This window comes from Mobula hypostoma, chromosome 1 (genome assembly GCF_963921235.1).
Source record: "Mobula hypostoma chromosome 1, sMobHyp1.1, whole genome shotgun sequence".
In the NCBI taxonomy this organism is placed as follows: domain Eukaryota; kingdom Metazoa; phylum Chordata; class Chondrichthyes; order Myliobatiformes; family Myliobatidae; genus Mobula; species Mobula hypostoma.
In genome coordinates, this window is record NC_086097.1 from 95,966,125 (window position 1) to 95,990,763 (window position 24,639).

At 38.6% G+C, this 24,639-nt stretch overlaps 2 protein-coding genes across 5 annotated transcripts in view; one reads left to right on the top strand and one right to left on the bottom strand.

The window, feature by feature from the left end:
* Positions 1-249: 249 nt before the first annotated feature.
* Positions 250-13,218, bottom strand: LOC134360070 (small kinetochore-associated protein-like). Of its 2 annotated transcripts, none has more exons than XM_063074177.1 (9): positions 13,132-13,218; positions 11,191-11,351; positions 10,361-10,520; positions 7,605-7,652; positions 6,672-6,771; positions 4,648-4,762; positions 3,453-3,514; positions 1,967-2,041; positions 250-550 (listed from the first exon to the last, which is right to left on the bottom strand). In XM_063074177.1, the coding sequence occupies exons 2-9, from the start codon at positions 11,282-11,284 to the stop codon at positions 410-412; spliced, it is 795 nt and encodes a 264-aa protein (XP_062930247.1). In that variant the 5' UTR covers positions 11,285-11,351; positions 13,132-13,218; the 3' UTR covers positions 250-409. The 2 variants fall into 2 exon arrangements, with proteins under 2 accessions (XP_062930247.1, XP_062930278.1); XM_063074208.1 differs by lacking the exon at positions 13,132-13,218 and adding an exon at positions 12,672-12,990.
* Positions 13,219-13,508: 290 nt separating this feature from the next.
* Positions 13,509-24,639, top strand: part of knl1 (kinetochore scaffold 1) — a 74,601-nt gene continuing 63,470 nt past the window's right edge. Inside the window, exons 1-7 of one of the 3 annotated variants that reach the window (XM_063053060.1) lie at positions 13,509-13,616; positions 15,530-15,573; positions 18,446-18,488; positions 21,264-21,323; positions 21,750-21,817; positions 23,222-23,322; positions 23,474-23,516. In XM_063053060.1, coding sequence (XP_062909130.1) covers positions 15,539-15,573; positions 18,446-18,488; positions 21,264-21,323; positions 21,750-21,817; positions 23,222-23,322; positions 23,474-23,516 — 350 coding nt within the window. In that variant the 5' untranslated portion in view covers positions 13,509-13,616; positions 15,530-15,538. Of the gene's footprint in view, positions 13,617-15,529; positions 15,574-18,445; positions 18,489-21,263; positions 21,324-21,749; positions 21,818-23,221; positions 23,323-23,473; positions 23,517-24,639 lie in introns of those variants that run through there. The other 2 variants (XM_063053077.1, XM_063053067.1) reach the window with 2 other exon arrangements.

A 24,639-nucleotide genomic window follows, 5' to 3' on the forward strand; every position in this document is an offset into this window, starting at 1 on the left:
ACCAGTCGGAGTTTGGGATTCATCGAAAAGGTCAAGCAAAAATAAGGGCAATACTTATTTGTGTATGCAAAAACTCCCGAATTCCTCTAAGCAGTCCACAACATGCAACTTCATTAATAACCAAAAACATCAGAGGCATGTCAATATTTCATTTCCATAAGAGAAGATTTAATAGAAAACTATATTAGATAACAGTTACTCAAGTGTATTTGGATTCAATAGAAAACACTTTGGTCCAAAAGCAAAAAGCAGAATCAATTTTTTTTTATTTTACAAGGTAAATTATTATTACTTGTCTGGTTAGTAGCCAGCTCTCCATTGTCCTCTTTATATCTTCTGTACAGTTCCTTCATGCATACACACTTCTCATACAAATTTTAAATAGTTAATTGTAACGTTGATGTTCAGGTCATTCAGCATTCTGATCTAAATGCTCTTTAACTTGACTTAAACAGAGTCTCCACTCCTCCATCTCTTGCTTGAACAAGTCCACTTCTTCTACAATTCTATTACTCTCTTCCTTGGCATTCTGTAACTTCAGCCTCATCTCCTATTTACAATGTAAACATTTTGAATTCAGAATGCACTTCAAAACCAAGTCAGCACAAATCAGGAAAAAAAAATTGCGTTAAGTTACATTTTTTTTCAATCTAGCAGATATAAAAGCAGACAACTTGAACTCTCAGCAGTAACCGAGTGATTGATAATACTGACATTAGATAAGACAGCTTCCTGTATGATTATCATGTAAGCATCAACATGTCAACATCAAAAATTTGTCTTTCAGTTGGAATTCTCTGCAATTACTTGCAAAGAATGAACATTTTGATTTGTACCAGGAGGCAGACAAGCAGTAGTCAATAAAACGGCCAAAAATGGGATAGGTGGAAATTCTCAAACCTATTTTTCCCGCCCCCAAAGCTTTGTTTTCACCAGTAGAAACAAAGCAAAAAAGGAATATTCTGCACTGCATGCAAATTTTCATTAGGAAGTTTAAAAACAATAAGTACACAGAGTGAAAACATAGATGAAAACACTTGGAAAATCTTTCTGCATTTAAATTCTATTATAATTTGTTCAGGATTGTGTGCATTTTAAACTGGCATCATGATTAGTCCAGATATCCTGTACCAAATGGGTCTGTTCCTGTGTTCCACTGTCCCATACACTAAACTGTCAAAATCCTTCACAACACAGTTGGATAACAATGATTATTCATTTCCCCACTATCGCATAATAGGAACTATTGTAAGTCAATTTTGTGCAATTGCAGGATCCAAATCAAACACCAATACAGAAAACAGTGTATGTGTAGTTCATTGATATAAAGTTATTATTGTGATTGGCCACTCAAGCTAACTCAGAAATGAAATTGTTAGCCCATAGTTATAAACTGAACCTCTGACCGATATTAAACAGACTATCTCAAAGTCCCAATTTGTGATCTCTCACATTTGTTCTAATCTCAGTACTTAACACTGCTCTGCACCAAAAAAGTGTCCTTTTCAATGCTATTTAAGATAGTAGTGTAGCTCAGCTCAGTTTTGTCATTGCTGTCACAAATCTCACTGCACTGATATCAAAATAACAGATCTTTGTGAAGTGGAAATTCAGCTGAATAGTAAGTTTTGGTGATACACGAATCCAGTGAGCTGAAGGGTAGTGCCAGGGAGCAAGAAGCCAAACCATTACGACTTCTGAATAACAGGATAGCAGTTTCAGCTTTATTATATTATACAATGTGTTGCAGCCTATAGATTATTGGATTTTGCAAATTTATTAAAACCATCAAAAGAACTGATTAGTGTGTACAGATTCTCTGGTACCCTGGATTGAATGCTCAAGTTTCTGGATTTTTCTTCAGTGAATATTTTCAGCATCATTACAGTATGTGAAGCAATATTCAAGATAACATTTTACTTGAGAAGTACACATAGTCTCACTGTACCTAGAAATGAATACTTACCTGGAACCCATCTCTCTTCTCCATTTTGTTCCTTCCCCAATTTTCTAATTCCCTCTGGAGATTCTCCACAAGTGCCTGAAGCAACAGATGCAGAGTTTGAAATTCAAACAGTACAAATCATAATTAAAAGGATGAGGGGAAATTTCACCCTTAGGACTCAGTTGTAATTTGATCATAACATGCTTAAGAAGAGCTGTGCACTTTAAAAATGTTGTTTTTCTTTGCATTGTTCCTGTACTCAAAACGTCAAAAACTCTTGACAGTCCTCATGACCACTCAAAGTGGAGGAGTATCTGGGATGGGATTAAGAACCAAATCTGTTCATCCAAGCACAAAGATCCCTACCTCACTAACAAAGACAGCATCATCTCAGGGATTACCTATCCTCCTACTCCTCAGGCACACCCTACCCCATCTGTGGGCAAAAGTCCCACACCAGCCATAGTCATGTCAGATGCAGAATGGAAGTCACTCTCAATCCTAAAGGATAACCATTGAAAAACATGTCCAATTTCTGAACAGCCCTAAAGAAGATGCAAGCTGACTAATGGTTCAGATGTACATCCTTCCTTCAAAATCATTAAAAAGGATTGATTCATGAGAGAATCAGACAAGTACTGTTGGCGAACAGTGATCAAACCAATATGGTACAGATGTAGATGCAGGTCAATTTTTAAAAAATGATTCTCTTTCCTGCACAACTGCCGCTTTCCATTTTTTACATGGAAAACGAAAATGGTGTTGTGAGGCAACAAATCAGCCGTGATCGAATGGCAGAACAGACTAGATGGGCTGAATGCTCTCATCCTCCCTTATGTCTTATGGAAACTGACTTCTCTGGCTGGTGAGTATATTAAAACAGCCCAATCCCTGTACAAATTTAGTCCCAATTTGGAGCACATCTCGCTAGTGAGAACCATGGGGAAGCAGGATTAAACCACAAGCCAGAGCTTTCTGCAATATTTGCATATGAACAACTGTTTAAAAATTGCATTTGTTTTGACAATAATTTAAAATATAACATCCACAAATCTTAAATGCAGTGGTGTCTCAAATGTATGCGAAGCAGTGCACATGGCAACCTATACACCCCCTCCCTGCCCTTCTATGACATACAATGGTTGCAAATTATAATGAAGCATGTGATCCAGGCTTTCTCAAAAGCTTGACAAAACTTTTGACCAGATGGGAACATCTTGCCACGAGATAGCCTAATTACTCACTATCTTGACTTGGAATTATAATAGTTGTTACTTCACTGACTTTAAGTCCCAATTCTGAACACCCTGTCCAATGGTACCAAGATAGTACCTGCACTGGCTTAAATTGATGGCTTACCATTTGAAGGCAATGAGGGTTGACCAATAAATTCTGACCTTTGAAAGCAAAAACCACACTGTATCAAAACATTCTCCTAACCTGTTAATGGTTGCAGTTTGTTATTTCATCGCACACCAACTAAACTTAAATGCAAAATATCTCTTACCATTGTGTCCCTTCGACATGCACTTGTTTGCTCATTGTCTTCAATTATTTTATTAGCTGAAACTGAGAGTGTGCACAAGTTGAGTACAGTTGAACTAGAATATGCAAATTACTGAAATAAACTCTGGAAAATTGGCATGTGTGAAGTTGGTTTATGTACATGCTCTCACTCAGGATAATAAAGTACAGGGAAAAAAAGTCTTGTCCTTGAGAGAAGTGAGACAAATCAGTCGAATGTGGTCAAAATGATTTCCATTCAGTTTTTTGTTTAAATATCCCAGCAGAGAATGTAAGAGTGCTCCAGTGGAGTAGCTAGCACAGTGCTACATGCATTCACTATCACCGCTTTCAGAAAAAGGAGGGAAAACCTGATATCTACTTCAAAGGCACCTATCAAGGCAAATATTCAGCTTTCCAACCTGACCCCAAACAATATTTTATACAGGATGACGCAAGTGGATCTGAACAGGTAACACAGTCTTAATTGGTCCAGAACCAGGTAATCAAAGAGACAAAGCACAGTAAAAGAAACGCTGGCAAAACAGAAGTTCTATAAAAAATGATTTTGAACACTAGCGTAATTCTGTTTGAAATGATAATGCTTTACAAAATATGAACATTCCTTTTCCCAGTACTTGCACCTTGAAGCAGCAACCAGTTTTCTCATGCACTCATTTCCAAGTGAATTATTTCTTTATGAATAGTATTGCTGTTTTAGAACTGTATCCTCACTGCTCCAGGAATTCAGGTTTGATCCCAGCCTCAGGTATTGTCTATATGAAATATGTGAATCTTTCCTGGTGCACATGAGTTTCCACCAAGTGTTTTATTTTTCTCCCACTTCTGAAGATGTCCTAAAGGTTAAATGGTGATGCAAGCTACTCCTCAATTTAGGTAAGTAGTAAACAATTCGGACTAAAATACCAAGGAAGTTGATGTGGATTGGAGAGAGTAAGTTGCAGGACTACAGAAAAATAGAGGGGAAATAAGACTCAAACATGAGGAAATCTGCAGATGCTGGAATTTCAAACAACACACACAAAAAATGCTGGTGAACGCACCAGGTCAGATGCTGTCTGGCCTGCTGCATTCACCAGTATTTTTTGTGTGTGTTGGGGAAATAAGACTGATTGCTGTATTAAAAGTAAATAAACCAAGAATACACTTATATAGGCAATTGAAAATCTGGTTCCTACCAGGATCAATCAGGTTGTTCTCCAGTATGACCGCACAATTCTGTACCCTCTTGCTCAATGCTTCATTTTCAGATTGCAAATTTCCATTTTTAATCATATAATCATGTACCTGATCCTGTTAATAAGAAGTGGAGAGCTGAATCAAAATACAAACGGTAGTAGAGTCAGAAATAGAAGATGGCTATGAGGAGTTAATAATCTGGTCAATGAAGTTTTTAAAAATCAAAAGCCCTAGTAAAGGAACTATTTACTATAGTACCTTAAAGGATGTTCACAATCAACTTTTATTGTGTTCTTGCACTTGGATAACACTTTCCTAATCTACTCCTTTTTGAAACCAAAGTTTCTGCTCCTACCACTCTAATCAGTCACAATATTACAATTCAGTAAAAATGTATTTCCCCTCCTCATCTCCACCTTAACCCACACTAATTTTAACATCCAACAGTGACTGGAGTGGGAATAGCTAAAGATGGCACCAGATGTTTTATGCAGACCCAAGCGACTTCTTCCAGGTAGTCTGCAAAACAGCTTATTCTTCTCTTCTCATGGCTCTTTTTCCTTTTCAAGGTGGCTGGGGTCCTGTTGGCACCTGTGATCCACAGCTACCGCTCAGACTGCAGTTTCTCACGGCTCGTGGGTTCTCGCCCTTGGATTCGCCATGTGGCCTGGAGTTTTGATATCTCCAGGTGTGACCTGAAAGACATGCGCCCTTTGGATGCAGCCCCATGGACGACCCAATTCCTTGCCAATGTCACTGACCGAAGATTGAAATATTGGGACAGCAAGTGCTTTATACTGCTGTCAAAGGAAGGCCCCTGCACTCGAGTGATTACTCTCTCTCTCTCTCGATGGTGAGTGAGCGTCTGTTGGTCTTCAAGTTGGGGAACTCGGACAACCGATGCGGCAGATTGTAACATTGAGCTGCTGGTCTCCCCTTGTTGTTGCAGGGGCGATAGCTCTCTCTCCCCCTTGCTAATAAGAGAGAAAGAGAGTCTGTTTGAGATGTCAGTGTTGGGATGGACAGTAGTTTTTGATAGACTCTAGATCATGGCCTCTATGGGGTTGCTTGTATGGTGGGTGGGAGGGAGGTGTTGCTTTTGCTGGAGCAAGATGAGTTGGGGTGGGGGAAGGCTTTGGGGTTCCTAATTTTTTCTGTCATTCATTCTTCGAGGTTTTTTCCCCTGTTTCGTGGATGTCTATGAAGAGTAAGAATTTCAGTTTGTATACTGTATCACTCTCTTTACAGGCCCCTATTCCTCCTCCTCTAGGTTCCAGTTCACCTTCAATTTCAATCCACCTCATTCTTCTAACTCACTTAATAACCTCGTAATCACACGTCTGCTTATTTTCCTCACCATATGCCAAAATCATCATCATGCTATTTTCACTTTCTGACTGGTCTGTTCTTATGCCAGAATGGCCAGTGGCCAGTGAAGAAGACCGAGATAAAGGAGTGGCAAGGATGAGGAGAGACATATTGATAGAACAGATTGACAGTGTGCAAGGCCAAGAGTGAGGACTATGTGGGAGAATAAGGTGAGAATTGGAGGAGGCTGTAAGATAGAGGTAAGATTCATCTTCCCACTATCTATACTCTGCAGGTAAGGGTGCAAGTTTCAGGTTTACTTTACAATCTGGACATAATTTGTTTCTTATAGAATGTTATTGGTAAATGGGCAATTCTGGGAAAAATTTGGGATTTTAAGAAATGTCTCAAAACTGTTGTCCTCAGGTGGGAAACGGTGACCTATTAACCTGATTTTATGGCACATGGATGTGCAATTATCATGTAGGTAGACAAAGTTCTCTTCACATCTCTCCCATTAAAAGCAATCTATTATTTTGAAGGTTTGTTTTGTACAACAGTCTTTGATATTGTTCATCACAGTACTTTGATGGCTTCTAAAAGTGATTAAATCCAAAACAACATAAATTTGATAACTAAAGGAAAATTAATAATTGCTTATTAGTGCTTCATGATTAAAGTGGAAATAAATGTGCCAACTGGCAGAAAACCTTACCTTGGCTAACTTTAGTTCCTGCTTTAATTGCTGCTGGGAAACTTCTAACAGCTGATTTTGGTCCCTTAACTCTGCTTCAACCACTTTCAGGGCCATGTAGCTGAGGAAAACGGCAGAGTGAGGAACAGTTCTTTCATTTGCAGTTCAATGGCCAAGGAACAAGTGCAGATATTTATGCTCATGTTGCACTGATTCATGATGTTCATGGGAGCAAACTCTTTGAGTGTGCACAAGTTGGTGATAATCTTCTAAAAAATTATTTTACATACCATTGTAATTTTGAGCAGAGATTATCACTGATTGATGAATTAGTGATAATAATTATGGATTTTCAGGAAAAAGGGTAAGTCATGTCCTTATTTTTATTTATATTTGTTTTACTATTAACAAAAAAAATGAGAGATTGAAATAAAAAACATTTTAGAAAACATCAAATTATTAGCCTTTTAAAAAACAGTTGAAAAATATCTCTAATAGTACTGTTATTGTAACCACTACTCACTAGACAAATTTTGATGTGCAAGCCAGGTTTGCAACAATTTCAAATGTAAGCCGATGTGTCCTGTGAAAATATCTCACTGCTCTTGAGTTGTAAAAAGAATCATTTGTAGCTTCTTTTGGCAGCAAATACAATCATTATGTATATTTTTATTGTGGGTGGAGTTTAAAGAACAAAACAAAACAAAATTTTTTGCATATGCCTTAAGTTCACCACCACATGCCCACTTCCTTAGGAATTTGATTTTATTTCTGACAAAGCAGGTGGTGAGAACAGTTTATCCATAAATACCCAGAGTTATGGATAGAAGAAAAACATTGCCCTATAAGGCACAGACCAAAACTCTCTAGACTCCTCTTCCACATGTGTAGTACTATAGTTATATTCCATTTCTTGGATTTACTGTTCAAATTGATTAACAGCCAAAAACTCACTTCTCCATGTCAGCACGAGTCATTCTTGATAATGAAGGCATTTTCTTTCTGGAAATAAAAACAGACTGTTAGACATACCTCCACATGTTCACACTACTACTATTCCCATACTTTTTGTGATCCAATTTACCTTGAGAGCTGGCTGCTATGATTGTCTCAAGAGATGGAGTGGTCTCCAAATAACAATTAGGCCTAAGGCCCCAACTTTAAAAGCCCATTGATTATAAACATCCACAACCAGAGACATTTACCAGTAAATTAAAAACATAATTAAATGTTGAAAATTGGAGAACAAGAAAAAAAATCAGTTAACTTTGTGTTCAAGATAGACAACCCTATTAAACTGCAGTGATGTTTGGTACTACAAAGACCAACCATCACTGACAAAAAGCTGTGGGTTCAGATGTGTCTATGAACCAACAGCTCTCCATGGAACTGCCATATGAGAAGTATTATTTCTCTAGCCTAATCACTATAATTTATTTCAACCACAAATGACAAGTATGTCACAGCTAGTAATATTTAAAACAAACATCAAAACTTCATAACTATGGTAATGCTGTAATAGGCAAAGAGTAAACAAAGTGAAAAGGAAATGTCGTATTTACACAAATATGCATTCACTTAAAAATTACAGCATTCATGCATTGACTTTGACCCATAGCTAAATGTTAGCAGAATTGTTTCATATTTATTTCTTGCTTTCACAACTACTTCTGCATGTCAAAAAGTTGGCAAGAGCCAGTTATACAGCACAGAAGCAGGACTTTTGGACCAACTCATCCATGCTAAAGTTGTTAACCTGAGTTGGTCCTATTTCCTTATATTTGAGTCATATCCCTCTAAATTCTATTGTCTCACCTTGAATTTATTCCAAGTGCCCGCAAGAAAATTAATGACAAGGTTGCACATGGTGACATCTATGTACTTTGATAATAAATTTACTTTTAACTTTTTTTGAAACCTTTCTTATATACTTGTCTAAATATCTCCTAATTCCCATATTCTCAATATCCTGTGTGAAAGAAGTTGCTCTTCAGATTTTCTTTATATCTTTCTCATCAGGGTAGCCTCTGACCTGATGGTATGAATATCAACCCCGCCCCCATCCTCTACTCCCCAGTGTGACCTTCTACCTCTTCTCACCTACCTGTCACTTCCCCTTGGGCCCCCTTTTCCTTCCTTATGGTCCATTCGCCTCTCCTATTAGATCCCTTCTTCCAAGCTTTGACCTTTCCCACCTGCCTGGCTTTACCCATCACTTTCCAGTGATTCTCCTTCCCTTCCCCCCACCTTTTTTATTCTGCTGTCTTCCCCCTTCCTTCTCAGTCCTGAAAAGGGTCTCAGCCCAAAACATTGACTATCTATTCATTGCCAAAGATGCTGCCTGACCTGCTGAGTTCCTTCAGCATTGTGTGTGTGTTGCTTTAGATTTCCAGCATCTGCAGACTTTCTCATGTTTATGATTTGATATGCCCTCTAATTTTTAGATTCCCTTACAATGGGAAGAAGACTGTGATCATTCTCTGCATGGATGAATACAACAGTCTTGACTTATCCTTATAGTTCAAGCCCTCCATCCCAGTGACAGCCTCATGAATCTTTTCTGCACCTTTCCAACTTAATGACACCCTTCCTATGCCAAGAGGACCACAGATTTCCAGGTGCAGTTTCAGTCTTTTGTAGTTAAGTTCCAACTATTGTACTCAATGTACTGACCAATGAAGGCAAACCACATGCCTTAATCATCCAATCTTTCTATGCCTCTACTTTGGGAGCATCTCAGTGTTGAATGTGGTGGCATGTATGTACTCTGATAATAAATTTTAATTTGAACTATGTACCTTCACCACTAGGTTCCTGTTCTACAATGCACTGCAAGTTCTGCCCCCGTTTAACTTACCCAAGTGCAGTTCACACTTGCCAAAGTTAAATCCTACTTGTCATTTTCAGCCCATTTCCCAAGTTGGTCGAGAGCCCCTTGTAAAAGCAGATAACACATTTCACTCCCTACTATACCACCAAATTTGGTGAGGTCTGCAAACGTATTAACATCATCATCACCCAAATTTATTTATTTATTTCCAATATTTTTATTGATATTATGTAAGTTGGATGAATACAAATGCAAAATTCAAAAGGATAAAATAATATGAATTACATTACATTTAAATCACAGTAATATGATCACAGTATCCCATATTCCAAATCAATCATATAGAAAGATTGAATTATGAAATGAAATAATTGTATTTTATTAAAAAGATCTACCCCCACTATCAAAATGAGCTGGTTGGTAAAAAAAAAAGAAAAATACCTTACCATGTAATATTATAATAATAATGGCACAGATCCATACTTTAATAACAGTTCAAAGATTGTGAAAATAATTCAGAAAAGGGCCAAATTTTTAATATAGATGTCAAAACAGCAAACTACTGGTCACAGTAATCTGAAAAACAATCCTCTAATACTATCTACTTCTATCAAGCCAGTTTTACATCCAGTTGGTTAGCTCGGTCGGGTTTACCCGATCCAACCTTTCAGAACAACATACTACGTGAGACTTTGTTTATAGTCTTGCTGAAGTCCAAGTAACCCTAATCTACCAGAGCTAACTCAGAGTTAATACCAAGTTGACCATGTAAAATCTTTCAAATGAAGATATTTTTTTTAAAAAAAGCTTGTATTTGGATAGGCAGAGTCATGCACTTACTGATTTACCTTACTGATTCAGATGGTGGGGTGATTTTTACCTTTTATTTAATGCAACATTCCCTTGTTTTGAAGTTGCTTCAAAACTGACTGCACTTGAAGTTTTTTGTGAAAAGTTAAATGTCCGAGGTAAATCTTTCTCCGGTGCCAGTACTGGGTTGGCATGGAAACGTTTTGCTGAAGGTTGTAAATGATCACTTTCTAGGACAGAAAAATGGAACACTGAGGTTATTAAACAAATGTAAAGCAAACCAGCACCCCAGAAGTTGAAAATTTTCATCCAGAACTTTACACATCAAGCTGAATTAACCTGGTCATCTACCCATTGCACTCAACCCCTCCAATGATCACTGGTCTATACAATTCCTGATCCACCAGTGTCCTGTTCAAACTCCTCTGTGGCTTATCCCTCCCTCCTCCTCCTCCTCTCCAATTGCTCCAACAACTTGGTCCAGCATTTGAAATTCCCTGACTAAAAGACTTCACCGGAGCCATTGTCCACTAACTACATAATTAATTGAGCGTTCAACTACCTTTTGCCCCTTGGCAAAATCCTAGTGGCTTTGTTGTTTCTAGTCAATGTTTTCCAATTATGCTTCTATAATTGAACTCACCAAATAAATACAAGACACCATAAATTGTGATGCAAAGATAGGCATACACTTAAGAACTATTAGTGAAGAGTTATTTACAGTGTGCAGCCTCAGTGTCGTACAATAATGGAAGAAGTGCATGAAATGAAGGTTTCTTTGAGACAGAATGAAGTAAATTGATTCCTGGGCAGAAATGGATCTTACACATGCAAAAATCAAATGCTTTTGAACAATTCAACCCTTAACTATATTTGCACATTATCTTGTAGCTAGATTACCTGCTTTCAGCGCCCTGCCAGTGAAAGCCTGCAGCTGAGACAGGGCAGTACGTGTCTCTTTTGGTCGGTAAACAGGTAATTTAGATCTCCGCATCTTTTCCGACAGATTTGCTGCGAATTTGTCCGCAAGTCAAACTTATAGTGCAAACCTTTAATAACCCCTAGGAGACAAATGAGGGCTTTAAAAAAATCATTGCAAACTAACAAATATGTACAATGGATGATATCAAGTCAAGTTTATTGTCATTTCGACCATAAGCTGCTGGTACAGTACACAGTAAAAACGAAACAACGTTCCTCCAGGACCTTGGTGCTACATGAATCAACACAAAACTACGCTAGACTATGTGAGACAGCACAAGGCTACAGTAGACTACGTAAAACAAACATAAAAACTGCACACAGGCCTGCACAGGACTACATAAAGTGCACAAAACAGTGCAGGGCAGCACAATAATTAATAAACAAGTATTTAATTTTTAATTATTAATTAAAAAACAACAATAAACAAGGCACAGTAGAGGACAAATTACAATATAATAATAAATGATGTAGATGTCAGTCTAGACTCTGAGTATTGAGGAGTCTGACGGCTTGGGGGAAGAAACTGTTGCACAGTCTGGTCGTGAGAGCCCGGATGCTTCGGTACCTTCTGCCAGATGGCAGGAGGGAGAAGAGTTTGTGTGAGGGGTGCATGGGGTCCTTCACAATACTGTTAGCTTTGTGGGTGCAGCAAATAATATTAAATAAAGATTTAAAAAACGCAGATTCTGAAAATCTGAATTCAAAACAGAAAAGGCTGGAAGCTCAGCAAGTTACACAACTGTGGAAAGATAAGCAACATACATCAAAGTTGCTGGTGAACGCAGCAGGCCAAGCAGCAACTTTGATGTATGTTGCTTGAATTTCCAGCATCTGCAGAATTCCTGTTGTTTGTGGAAAGATAAACTATTTTTGGCCAAAAACCATCTGTCAGTTCTGTTCTGCCAAAGGATCTTTGTTCCTTAATCTTATCTTTGCTTCTCTTTCCACAAAGACTTGCATGTACCTCCTTCAATCTCATTTGGTCCCATCAATGAGGCCTCCTCTACATCAGCAAGACCAAATGTAAACTAGGCAACCACTTTACAGATACCTATGCTCTTTCTGTAATCGCAAACCTAAGGCATTTCAATTCCACTCGGACCTGTTGCTCTTCAGTCTTCTCCACTTTTTGGATGAGGCCAAATGCAAACAAGTAACACCCCACACACCTCACATTCTACCTGGGCAGTATACGACTCAATGATATAAAACATTAATTTTCCAATTTCAAATAACACACAAACAGTATGTTCCTTGCTCTCTTCTGATTCACCCAGATTCTCTCTCCTCCTTTTCCACCCAACCATTTCTAAATCCCAGTTATCCAGTTTAATTTCCCCTCCGCCCACATGGTTCTATTTGCATATCACCTACATCATAAATATTGAGTATCTTACCAAATAAACTTTTCTTAGGCTTCGAAACGAGTACAGGGATTGATTTTAACCAACATTTCGATGGCAACCTCTGCCATCTTTATCAGGGATGATGTCTGGGCATGTCTAGTCTGATGGTCTCTACTTTATTAATCTTAGTTACTCTAATCTCTTTCCTTATCCATTTCTACTCATCATCCCTTCCTCCCCATATCTATCTGCCCTTCACCTTCTCAACTGTTAGCTGCTATCTCTTTATAAAAGCCATCTATTCTTTACAGTCTCAATCCTGATGATGCAAAGTCTTGACCAGAAACATCGACCACCTGACCCGCTGAGATTTTCCAGCAGTTTATTTTGTAGCTACGGAGATCAAACCCACACCCCACCCCACCCAGTTTTCGGCTCTCCTCGGGACGGACGCCGCAACAACGCCTTCTCCCTTCCCTCCCCTCTCCTCTCCTACCCTTCCCGGACAGACCTAACAACAGCCTCCTCCATTAACAGGCCGCACCACTGCACGACACAACTTCAAAATTTCTCCTCAGACCTGCCGCCACAATTCAAGCACTGACCCGCCTCTACAGTGACTTCACTTCCCTTTCGACACTCGCAATGAATTCTTGAAAATCCCTACTCTTTTTCAGGCGATTTCCCCTTTTAACTATGTAATCTCCCACCCGTTTCCTTTGCTTTGAAGAAGCAAATTGAGAGGAAAAAAATCCACAAAGATCAATTAGACACACCGACCTTCCGACAACGAACCCATAGTACGCATGCGTAATGGGACTACCGGCAACAATCCCCCAACGCAGGGCGCCGGCAACGCTCCCAACACGCATGCGTAACCAACGGAAAGGCGGTTGAATTTAAATTCTAAATGTGAGCAGCTGCGGCTTGATTGGTGGCGGCGGCCGCCCGAGCGTTTGCTTTTGTTGTTGGGGACTGACTACGGGCACTGTTCAGGTAATGAAGGCAATAATTTTCAACGTAGTGGTTGTCATGAGTTGGTCGACCTTAGTCTATGCTGAGGGGTGATTGCACGCGTTCTTTCCCTCTGTCACTGCCGCCCACAGAATGTCGGATCCAGCCTTATTCCAGTCAGCGCTGCTGATTGAAAACCGAAGAACTGTACCTCCAAATACATTCCTTCCTCTGATAGCTTGTCGGCGAGGAGTCCATCCTCCTCCTCCCTCCCTTTGGTGGCTGCGATCTGTGGAATTGTGGATGGTGAAGAAGGCTGTCAAAGGATGAGGTAGAATATCGATCGTTTACAGATATAGGCAGAGAAATTATTTAATCCATGTAAAGAAGAGGTGAAATTTAAAGGGAAAATAATAGTTAATGGTAAGGCATTTAATTGCATTGGACTTGATCCTCAGGGATCCAAATCCGTAAATCCCTATAAGTGGTCATATAAATATGTTGGCAAAGAAAGTATATGGCATGCTTAACTTTCATTGGTCATAGCGCTGAGTATGTAAGTTAGGAAGTCATGTTGCAGCTATATAAAACTTTGGTTAGGTTATACTTGTGTAATTTTGGTTACCCCATTACAGGAAGGATGTGGAGGTGTTTAAAAGGATACAGAAGAGATTTACCAGGATGCTGTCCGGATTAGATGGTATCAGGGCAGCACTTGCAATATTGAAGCATAGAAGGCTATGGACCAGGTGCTAGTAAATGGCATTAGTATTGATGAGGACTTGATAGTTGCTATGGATATGGTGTGCTGGAGTGCTAATTGATCAAATGCTAGACTCAATGGGCAATGAATGACCTAAATTGTGGAAAAACACCAGGTTTCATTGAATGGGAAACATGTATTAGTTTTTTTGATAAATGGTTAATTTCTATTAAACAAAATCCAAAACAAGAATTTGAGATGTTGTTGAAGTCTCTAAGAAGTGGTAATTACTGTGCCGGACAAAAGGAAAGAAGGGTTAACACCTGCAAACCTAAACACAGGTAGTCTTTCCTAGAATATTTTTACTTTTGAAAATTTGCCCTTGTCTGTAACTGTTGCACTGAGTGCTGCTTATTAATAAATACTATTTTTTATTGGAGTGATGTTGAGTATCACAGCCTCGACACAACATTGGTCTACTTATGTTGTCTGGTGCTCTGCTTTCTAGTGAACTGTGTAGTAATGCTGAATACAAAATAACAATAATCAAATCCATGCCAAATCTGCAACATATTTCTGCAGAGCTCATCTATTGAGAATAGAGCTAGTTACTTCACCAGTGATTTATACTGTTGGCACTTCTAATTTTTAAAAAGGAAAACAAGTTGTATTTGTATAGCAAACAACAGGAATTCTGCAGATGCTGGAAATTCAAGCAACACACATCAAAGTTGCTGGTGAACGCAGCAGGCCAGGCAGCATCTATAGGAAGAGGCGCAGTCGACGTTTCAGGCCGAGACCCTTCGTCAGGACTTCGGCCTCGGCCTGAAACGTCGACTGCGCCTCTTCCTATAGATGCTGCCTGGCCTGCTGCGTTCACCAGCAACTTTGATGTGTGTATTTGTATAGCCCTTCCTCTATACCGGACAAGTGCACTAAACTAGTGAAGAAAATACTCTGAAGTAGGGCTTAAACGCAGAGCTTTTTAAATTCTGAAATGAGCCTAGTACCATTGTAGAATAATTTTTCAGTAATCCTACTGGAATCTTGATTAAATAATTAAAAGGGCAACGTCCGGAGTTGTTACAGCAGGTTCAAAATTGAACAAATTCGTAACTTGTGTTTTTTCTGTTGAGATTTTAGTTCTTGTTCTTCACTTTTGGAATGTTATCCAACATAGTTTCTTCAGCTCGTTTGTAGTATTCTGAGCCATATATTTCATATTAATTAGTTTTTTCTTTGTTCTCTGTAGGCTTAAACCATGGATGAAAACTGTTTTGTATTACCAGAGGCCAAGTATGTATATCTGTAATATCCTTCACCTTTATTCACTCTCCCATTCTGTGTTGTGTGTACCAGTGAGTGCTTAAAGGTTTTATGCCTCTTTTGCTGTAAGTAATAAAATTAAAATACTAATGAGGTTCTTGTGTTTTAGTTGTGGAAACTGATGGGACTTTACCCTCAGTGTTTCCCCCAACTTTGGCTATATTTCACTTATTTTTCTTTCACTTATTTTTCTCTCACTTGGTATGGTGAATAACTGCAACTGTTGTGCCAATTGTTCATGCAGTTCACACAAAATAGAAACCAAGACCCCTCAAAAACTTCTGTTTGGCAAAGGTGCCAATTTCAAATGATTTTGTAAGACACCTAACAATATGTTTTTCAAAAATGATGTGTACAGTACTATACAATATTATTATCATCTTCCAATACTTTTATAACTCTGAAAGTTCGATCCTTGGACAGCCAATGCATTTACATTCTCTTGCAACAGAATTCAGCCTTTTTCCAGTTAGGAGCCTTGTAAATGAGCTGTCTTCTGTTCACAATAATAATATAAAGTAAGTGTTTATATGAAAGAAAAGAAAAGAGTTACATTTTAATGCATCTCGGCATTTGCTATGACACATTATTGGGCAACAGTCCTTACTTAGAGCCTGTTAAATGTTCTTATTCACAATGGAAGATTGTGACTTTTAACCTTATCTCTGTGTGTTTCACTTTTTTATTTATTATATGTTCCTATTTGAAATAAAAGAGGAGATTGGTAGCTCGGGTTGGCTGCTTGTTTCTAGGGTTGTTTGCCGAGCTTGGAGGTTAGGTTGTAGATGTTTCATCACTAATGTGTTATTGAGGGTTGTTTCTGACCAGTGCTCGTGTTTATATTGGTCCAACTCATTGTTCTGATTGGTTGGCTGTTGTAATGATCCTATGCATCTGTGGGATTGAAGCCGAGGAACCAACGACCGATAACCAGTGGAAATCACTCAGCTACTCGGTTGGCGGGACCCAGCGGAGACTAGAAGCCAGCAGGACAGCTAACCAATCAGAACAACGAGTCGGACCAATACAAATGTGAGCACCCAGCAGAAGCAGTGTTCAATTGTGCATTGATGATGTCACCTTGAATGCTGAAAAAACACTTGCGACATAACCTCCAGGCTTGGCTAACGTCGTACAATGGTAATCACATCTGTCAAATGTGATTAGCGTATTTCCTCCAATGGTTTTTCATTTTCAATATGTTTAGTCAGTACCAGAATGATACAAGATTTTATTCCCTTTTCATGTTCCTCAGTCTTCCATAGCTCTATAGAGCATCCAGTCTTGGTCTTGTGACTATTGCTGTGCTGTCTGACTGCCCCTAAAGGCAACTAAATTTGACCTTGCCTAAAAAGCCCCCCATCTCATTTGCATTTATGATGCCACTCCTATAGAATATAATGGAAGTTGTTCTGAATGTTCTGTCTTATTTTGATTTAACTTTTGCATTGTATGTTTACCACAAATCCACTATCCAACTGTTTTAAAAATCCAAATATTTTAGCATCTGGCTCACCAAATAATGCTTACTGCACTTCATCTCCATTCACCCGAGCCTTGTTCCCTTAATTCCTTTCAACTTGCCTGATTCAATGGAAAATTTATTATTGCACCATGTAATGTCTTACTAAAAATTAAAATGTCAGGATATTATAGAAATAACATCCAATAGCAATAACATCAATCTAGCGGTACTGAGTCCTGAGCATGTCAGATTATTGGCATTTTAACTGTTTTTGATCACAAGGCTGCCTATTTTACCACCTCGTCTTTGGACTCCATCCTTCAGTTAGTCAAAAAACTTTATGATGTTGCCTTCTTCATTCTTCTGGTCCAAAAGGGTACATCAAATTCTGGTATTTCAGAAAGTACCTGCTCTATCATCCTTGTCTTAACTCAACTTGACAACTTTTTGCTATCTCATTTCATTGTTTTTAAAAGCCTTATTTTCTTTGTGTTCTTGTACTGCCTTGCAACTCAAAGCATCCTATTTTCAAATACCTTCCCCTTCTATCAGTTCACTTTAAATCTATCCTCTATGCCTCCATTAGCCAGCCATGCTTCAGCTGGGATAAGCATATAGTGGTAGGACTTGTGACTAGATACCTTTCAGGTGCTACATCTGTGATCATTCTACCTACTTAACTTTAAACAACTCTTCAGCCCTGGGCTGTGATCCTGTAACAACTAACCAAACATGAACCTCTTTAGGCTTCACTGTCCTGACACTTAATGTCAGACTGGCCATTATCCTGTGACATTTCTGGAGAAATTTGAGGTGTTTAAGGAAGGGTTCATCAGTAGTCAAGGCAAAAGAATACCATTGAAAAGAGCATTAGCAAGTGTAGATGTGTAGAAGAGTCATGGAGTTGCATATCTGTAGATCTCTGAAGATAATTGTTCAGGTAAATGTAATGGTTAAGAATGCAACAACATTTGTGTAAATGCAACAGGCTGTGTTAGAACTATATAAAATGTTAGTTAGATTGTTGGTACTGTGCAAATTCCAGTCAGCTCATTGCAGAAAGAATGTGATAATATGAATGGACGCACAGCAAATTTTAAAGGTTTCTGACAGGTTGAAGCTCAGTGTTGAGGAAAAGTAGTTTATAATTGATTAGGGTGAGCAGAAATGTGCCTTTAAGACTCGTATGATCCCAGTGCATCTATTGTCATTGAGATTTTGTATGTAATTCAGTCTTTCCTTAGTAAATTAAATACAGTATAAAACAATAAGCATTTTTGTGCATCCTTTTTACAATATAGCTTTGCCAATCTGTAGTATGTTGTAGTAGTAGTAGAAATTGTATGTGTGTTGGTCTCATATATCTTGCTTTTCCAGTGCTGACGTTATAGAAGAGAAATGCAAAAGGAGACAGTCTGGAGTAAGTTTATGTTAATTGTTCTCACATGACATAATTGCCATTTTCATTCAAACACTTTGTTACTATAATGTCATTTTAAAAATTGTATAGTATGGTGTAACAAACAAGTCAAAATTAGGTTTGTATAAATTAAATTATAATTAATGTTGAAAATTCATTTTTAAAAAATTTGTGATAAAAAGGTATTGTACCCCTCCATTTAATTCTTGCAATTCTTTTTCTCATCAATTTTCTTTGCCAGTTAATGTGTTAAGGAGATAACTTTCACAAGGGTGCTTAAGTCTTCAATATTAATGTGTGCTCTTTGATGGTACGCAACAATAGTCAGCTGAATTGCAAGGGGTAGATGTGAGTGCTTATAATTTGTATCAGTGCCTAGTTTTCTTTCTTGTAGTTGTACAGTGGAATATGTTATAAATTTTGTTTGAGCCTGGTAAATAAATTGGTTTATTATTATAAACATGTACTATGCCATGAAAATTATGCTTCAGTGTGTTAAACTTGTTTTATCTGTGATGCTATAGTGTATACACGAAAAGAACCTTTAGATCAGGAGACGGAGGAATTGAAATGTGTGCAGAGGGAGCTAAAGGAGAAAATCAAGGTGGCTAAAGAGGAATACAGAACAAGATTGGGCAGAGTAGCTCATGGGAGGTGTGGAAAGACATGAAAACCATCACTGGCTTCAATCAGCCTAGCAGTAGAACCTCAGAATGCAACCGTGAATGGGCTAATGAGTTAAACCAATTCTTTAATAGGTTTGACAATTGCCCTCCTGTTCACCCCTCCTCAGCTCACCAGTCCAGGTGCCAAGGCACCCAATGCTCCCTCAGCACCAACGACACAACCCCTCCCCCATCCCCCACCCGGTTCAACACGTGGATGAACAACACTGGCTACCACTGTTTACATCCCCTCCTTGCCCTGCACCTATCATCGACAACCTCTACATATGAACTATCGTCCTGATCTTCACCTGCCCCAGCCCCCACCTTCCACCAACCTCCCAGTGAACATGGACTCGCCTTCACTACAGAGGAGGTGAGAAGGGCTCTGGGGACACTCAAACACGGCAAAGCATTGGGATCAGATGGAGTGAACCCTAAGGTCCTGAAGGAGTGTGTTGAGCAGTTGTGTGAAATTCAGCACATTTTAAATCTGAGTCTCAGCCTGAAAAGGGTTCTGCCTGTCTGGAAAACACACGGTCCCAGTACCCAAGAAGGGCCAACCAAAACTCTTGAATGACTACCATCCAGTGGTCCTGATCTAGCACATCATAAAGACGTTTAGAGAGGCCGGTTCGTGCTCACCTCCAGCCCCTAGTCAGCTCAGCCCTCAGTCCCCCGCAGTTTGCCTACCAGGAGCACATTGGAGTTGAGGATGCTGTCATCTACCTTCTGAACAGACTCCCATTTGGATAATCAGGGCAGCACTGTGAGGATCATGTTGCTTGATTTCTCAAATGCCTTCGGTACCATACAGTCCTCATTGCTGGGGGAAAAGCTTCATTCAATGCAGGTTGGCACTTCCATTGTATCCTGGATAATGGACTTTCTAATGGACCACAGTTTGTGCATCTTCAGAGCTGTATGTCAGACATGACTATAAACAGCACTGGGGCCCCAGAGTATTGGTTCCCTTCCTATTTACTCTGTATACCTCAGAGTTTAGATATAACACTGAGTCTTATCATCTGCAGAAATTCTCTGATAACTGCAATAGACAGGTGTATAGACAGGGAGAACAGGAGGCTGAATACAGGGCCCTGGTGGAGGACTTTGTCAAATGACTCATCTGCAGCTCAACATTAGTAAGACACAGGAGATGGTGATGGACCTTAGGAAGACTAAGCCTGTACTGTTCCCTGTTACTATTGATGGTGAGGATATGAACGTGAGGACCTACAAGTACCTGAAGGTGCGCCTGAATGACAGACTTGTGTGGAGCACCACAGAGGCTATATACAAGAAAGGCCAGAGTCATCTCAACTTCCTGAGGAGACTGGGGTCTTTTGGGGTTTGCAGGCCTCTCTTTCACATGTTATACCAGTCTATTGTTGCCAGTACAATATTCTATGTGGTAGTGTGCTGGGGTGATGCCAGCAGGGTCAATAAACTGATTAGAAAGACTCTGGTTCAGTTATAGGAGTCAAACTAGACACACTGGAGGCTGTGGTAGAAGAAAGGACCCTATGGAAAATCCTGGCAATTCTGGACAATGTCTCTCACCCTCTGCATGCCACCCTGGCTGAACAGAGGAGCACTTTCAGTAATAGATTAAGCCAACTGCGCTGCTATGAGGTTAATCTTATCCTTGGACATTAAGCTCTATAATGAGTCAGTCTATAGCCAGAGCAATGATGACCCCCTCCTGTTATGTTTGAGATAATTTATTTTCTTATTCTTTCTTTCTTCTCTTCAAATATGTGTATATCTGTTGCCCTTGTAATGCTACTGCGACATTGTAATTTCTTTTGGGATGAATAGCCTATCTATAGTCAGAACTTCCAGTCATGAACATCTGCAAGCATTCACTTGTGCAGGTTGAGTTTTGATATCCAGCATAAATTCTCAGTTCTTCTGGTTGTCAATTCTCAATTGCACCAAGTTAAATTGTTTCTACAACTAATGAGCACTATTGTGTTAAAAAGCTTAAGGCAACATTTCTTCAAAATGCTGAACTTTGAATATAATGTTATATTTTGGCAAATATTAATCTATGCTGTTTGTATTTATTGTTAATCTCCTTCCTGCCATCTCTCCCAACCTTTCCAAGATATTAAAGTCTTCAAGGAGTCCACTTAGAACTCTGAAAGAAATTGATATCAACCAAAAGGTAACTCAAATTTTTGAAGAAACATTTGCAAACAAAATCCTGAAAAAGTATTGAGCCTCTGAATTGTCAGTACGTTGTAGCTTTGGGTTAGGGATGGTTTAATAAATAAATTGAACATCGAGAAATGTATTGGCCCAATATGTATCAAGTAATTGATTGGTCCCAATCCCTAAAATTCTTGCAAGGCTTAAATCTATCAGTAGTGACTAATGTACACGTTGAAGTTCAGATGCACTTGTGATTTATTGTTGGGCAATAGGTATAGAATGGCATTTAGAATAAAGTAACTGTTTTTGGTGATATTTATTTTACAATAAGAATGAGGATAATATTTAAGACTATCTAGTTGATGTGCTAATAATCAACTCAAAGAAGGAGTGTTGCAGACCTGGAAATTTGATCAATTTTCTATTTGTTCTGTTTGAGATGGAGCCAGTGAGTAAACTTCGTAGGAGTTCTCGAAGAGTCAGTTTTGCAGATACTAAGGAAGTTAAGTAAGTAGAAAATATACTTTCATTTGTAGTAGCTTAACTTGACCTGGGGAGAGTGTTGGAATGTACTTCCAGTGCTCCTGTTGCATTTTGACAAGTTTTGTTTGATACTGACTGAGTAGAAATGGGGAGGGAGAGATGTACCCATTTTCTATTATAAAATTTGTAACCTTCAGATTGAACTTTTGTGAATTGATCATACAAATCATAAAACATAAAATACTGTAATCATTAGAGTTGGGTGCTATCTGTAGGTAGTGAATCAGTTACAATTTTAAAGTTAGTTTCTTCGATTTTCTGTCTGATTTCCAACCTGTGTATTATATATATTGATTGAGAGATGCTGTATCAATGTACAGATAACTGGATTCATAGTAGGAGTAGAAGCTTTATTTATAACTCCCAGTGATGCATGTTGAGACAGTGATTAGTAAAGTGTTTAGGATGTTGGTATTCACTAGGGTATAAGAGTAGGGAAGTTGACTTGAACCAAGATAAAACTCTGCAGAGGTCATTACTCCATTAATACATCATATTCAAGGAGATGTTCAAGAAGGACATGGAGGCCCTGGAGAGGGTGCTGTTAGGATCATTCAGAATGGTTGGAATATTGAGACATTTCAGTTTCAGGGTAATACTGTTATTTTTGGAGCAAAGAAGGTTTAGTAGAAATTTGAAGATGTGTGAAGATTGTAATTGATTTAGTTGGGTGAGCAGAAGAGAAGCTGTTCCATTTGAGTCAAGGACTAAGAAGTGGAATGATTTGAATTGGGTGAAAACAAGATTTTTTTTGATGGTTAGGGTCTTGGGTTGAAGCTAAAATGGATTATTTGGTACTTCTAGCTGAGTGTGGTTGCATGGTCACAAAGAAATGCAACTTGCAAAGTGGTTAGAGATTTTTACTTTAATCTGCTTGAGTGCCCAGTTAATGAGGAACTATGTAACCAGAATAGGTTTGATTGTGTATCAGAATTAAATAATCTTATTTAATTTCCTATTGAAACTCTGATTTTCTCTCTACTCAGAGTCAATCTTCTGTTTATAAAATCTCAGATGTATAGATCTTTTGGTTCTGGAATTCCATTGTGGCATGAGCTTCTTGAAAGCAGGAAGCCTACATTTGTTTTTCCAAAGTCATTGAGGCTTCTTATTGATTCGAGGAAGATGTGAAGTGTAAGCTTTTCCAAGATGACTATAAGGTCTCACTAGACTGAAGTCATTCATATTCATTTAATGATCCATTTGTATAGCATTCTTATTATGAAACTACATTGAGAATAGCTGTAAGCACTGAAAGAATTTTTTTTTTCTTTTTCAGAAAAGAATTACGGAACCAGATATTGAATGCAAAGATTAGTTTTGTATGTTATTTTCCTGATTTTTGGATGTCTTTTTCTTTTTTTTCAGGGAGTTTGTGACAGATAAAATGATAATACAAGATAATATGGAAAATGATGAAGCTATTTGCACATTAGAATGCAGACAAAACATCGAGATTCTTAATTCAAGTATGTGAGTTTTTAATTATAGGAGTTCAGGAAAAATGGAAAAACATCGTGTTCTATTTGAATATGAAATTAAATGATGTTTTCTTTCAAATTGTTGAAATTAAACATTTTGTTTTCATTTGTAATCATTTTATGTATTTTAAACTTTTAGGAATAAGCAGCCAAAAAGAGAATCAGCAACAAGAGTTGGAAAGGTAGAGTATTAATTTTTATTCATTCAGAGGATGTGAATACCCTTAGTGAAGCAAAGTTTGTTGACAATCTGGCATTAGGCAAGAGAGGATGAACTGTTTTCTTGAGCTATTGAAATTAATCTGTTGACAGTAATCTCAAGTTGTAAGTTTAAAATATTGCAAAAGATGGATAATGTGGTAGTGTTCATGGCTTAATGGACAATAGAGAAATCTGATGGCAGAGGGGAAGAAGCTGTTCTTAAATCGTTGAGTGGTCTTCTTCAGGCTTCTGTGCCTCCTCCCTGATGGTAGTAGGTGAAGAGGGCATGTCCTGAATGGTGAGGGTCTTTAATGATAAATGCCTATCTTCGATAGGCATGCTCTCTAATATAGGCAGCATTCTGGTGAATTTCCTCTGCACCGTCTCTAAAGGTTCCATATCCTTCCTATAATGAGATGGGCAGAATTGAACACGATATTCCAAGTGTGGATTAATCAGTGTTTTAGAGCTGCGACATTACCTCACTGCTATTGAATTCAGTACCCTGACTAATGAAGGCCATTGTGGCATATGCTTTCTTAACCACCTTATCAACTTGGACTGCAATTTTGGGGAATCTAAGAATGTGAACCCAAGGTGCCCCTTTTCTTCCACAGTGTTAAGAATCCTGCTATTAACCTTGTATTCTGCCTTTAGATTTGACCTTCCAGAGTGAATCACTTCATACTTTCCCAAACTGAACTCCATCTGCCACTTCTTAGCCCTATCAATGTACCATTGAAATTTACAACACCACTCTACACAACCCACCACACCAACCTTGTTATCGTCAAACTTACTAAACCACTCTTTCACTTCCTCAAGTACGTCATTTATGAAAATTGCAGAGAGCAGAGGTCTCAGAACTGATCCCTGTGGAACTGGTCACTGACCTCCAGGCAGAATACTCTCCATCTACTACCACTCTCTGCCTTCTGTAGGCAAGTCATTTCTGAATCCACATAGCCAGGTTCTGGATCCAGTGTCTCGACTTTCGGAATGAGCCTACCCTTCCCTCTCCTGATGGTCACCCAGTTACCTGTGTCCTGCACCTTTGATGTAACTACTTCCCAGTATCTCCTGTCAATCCACCCCTAAGCCTTC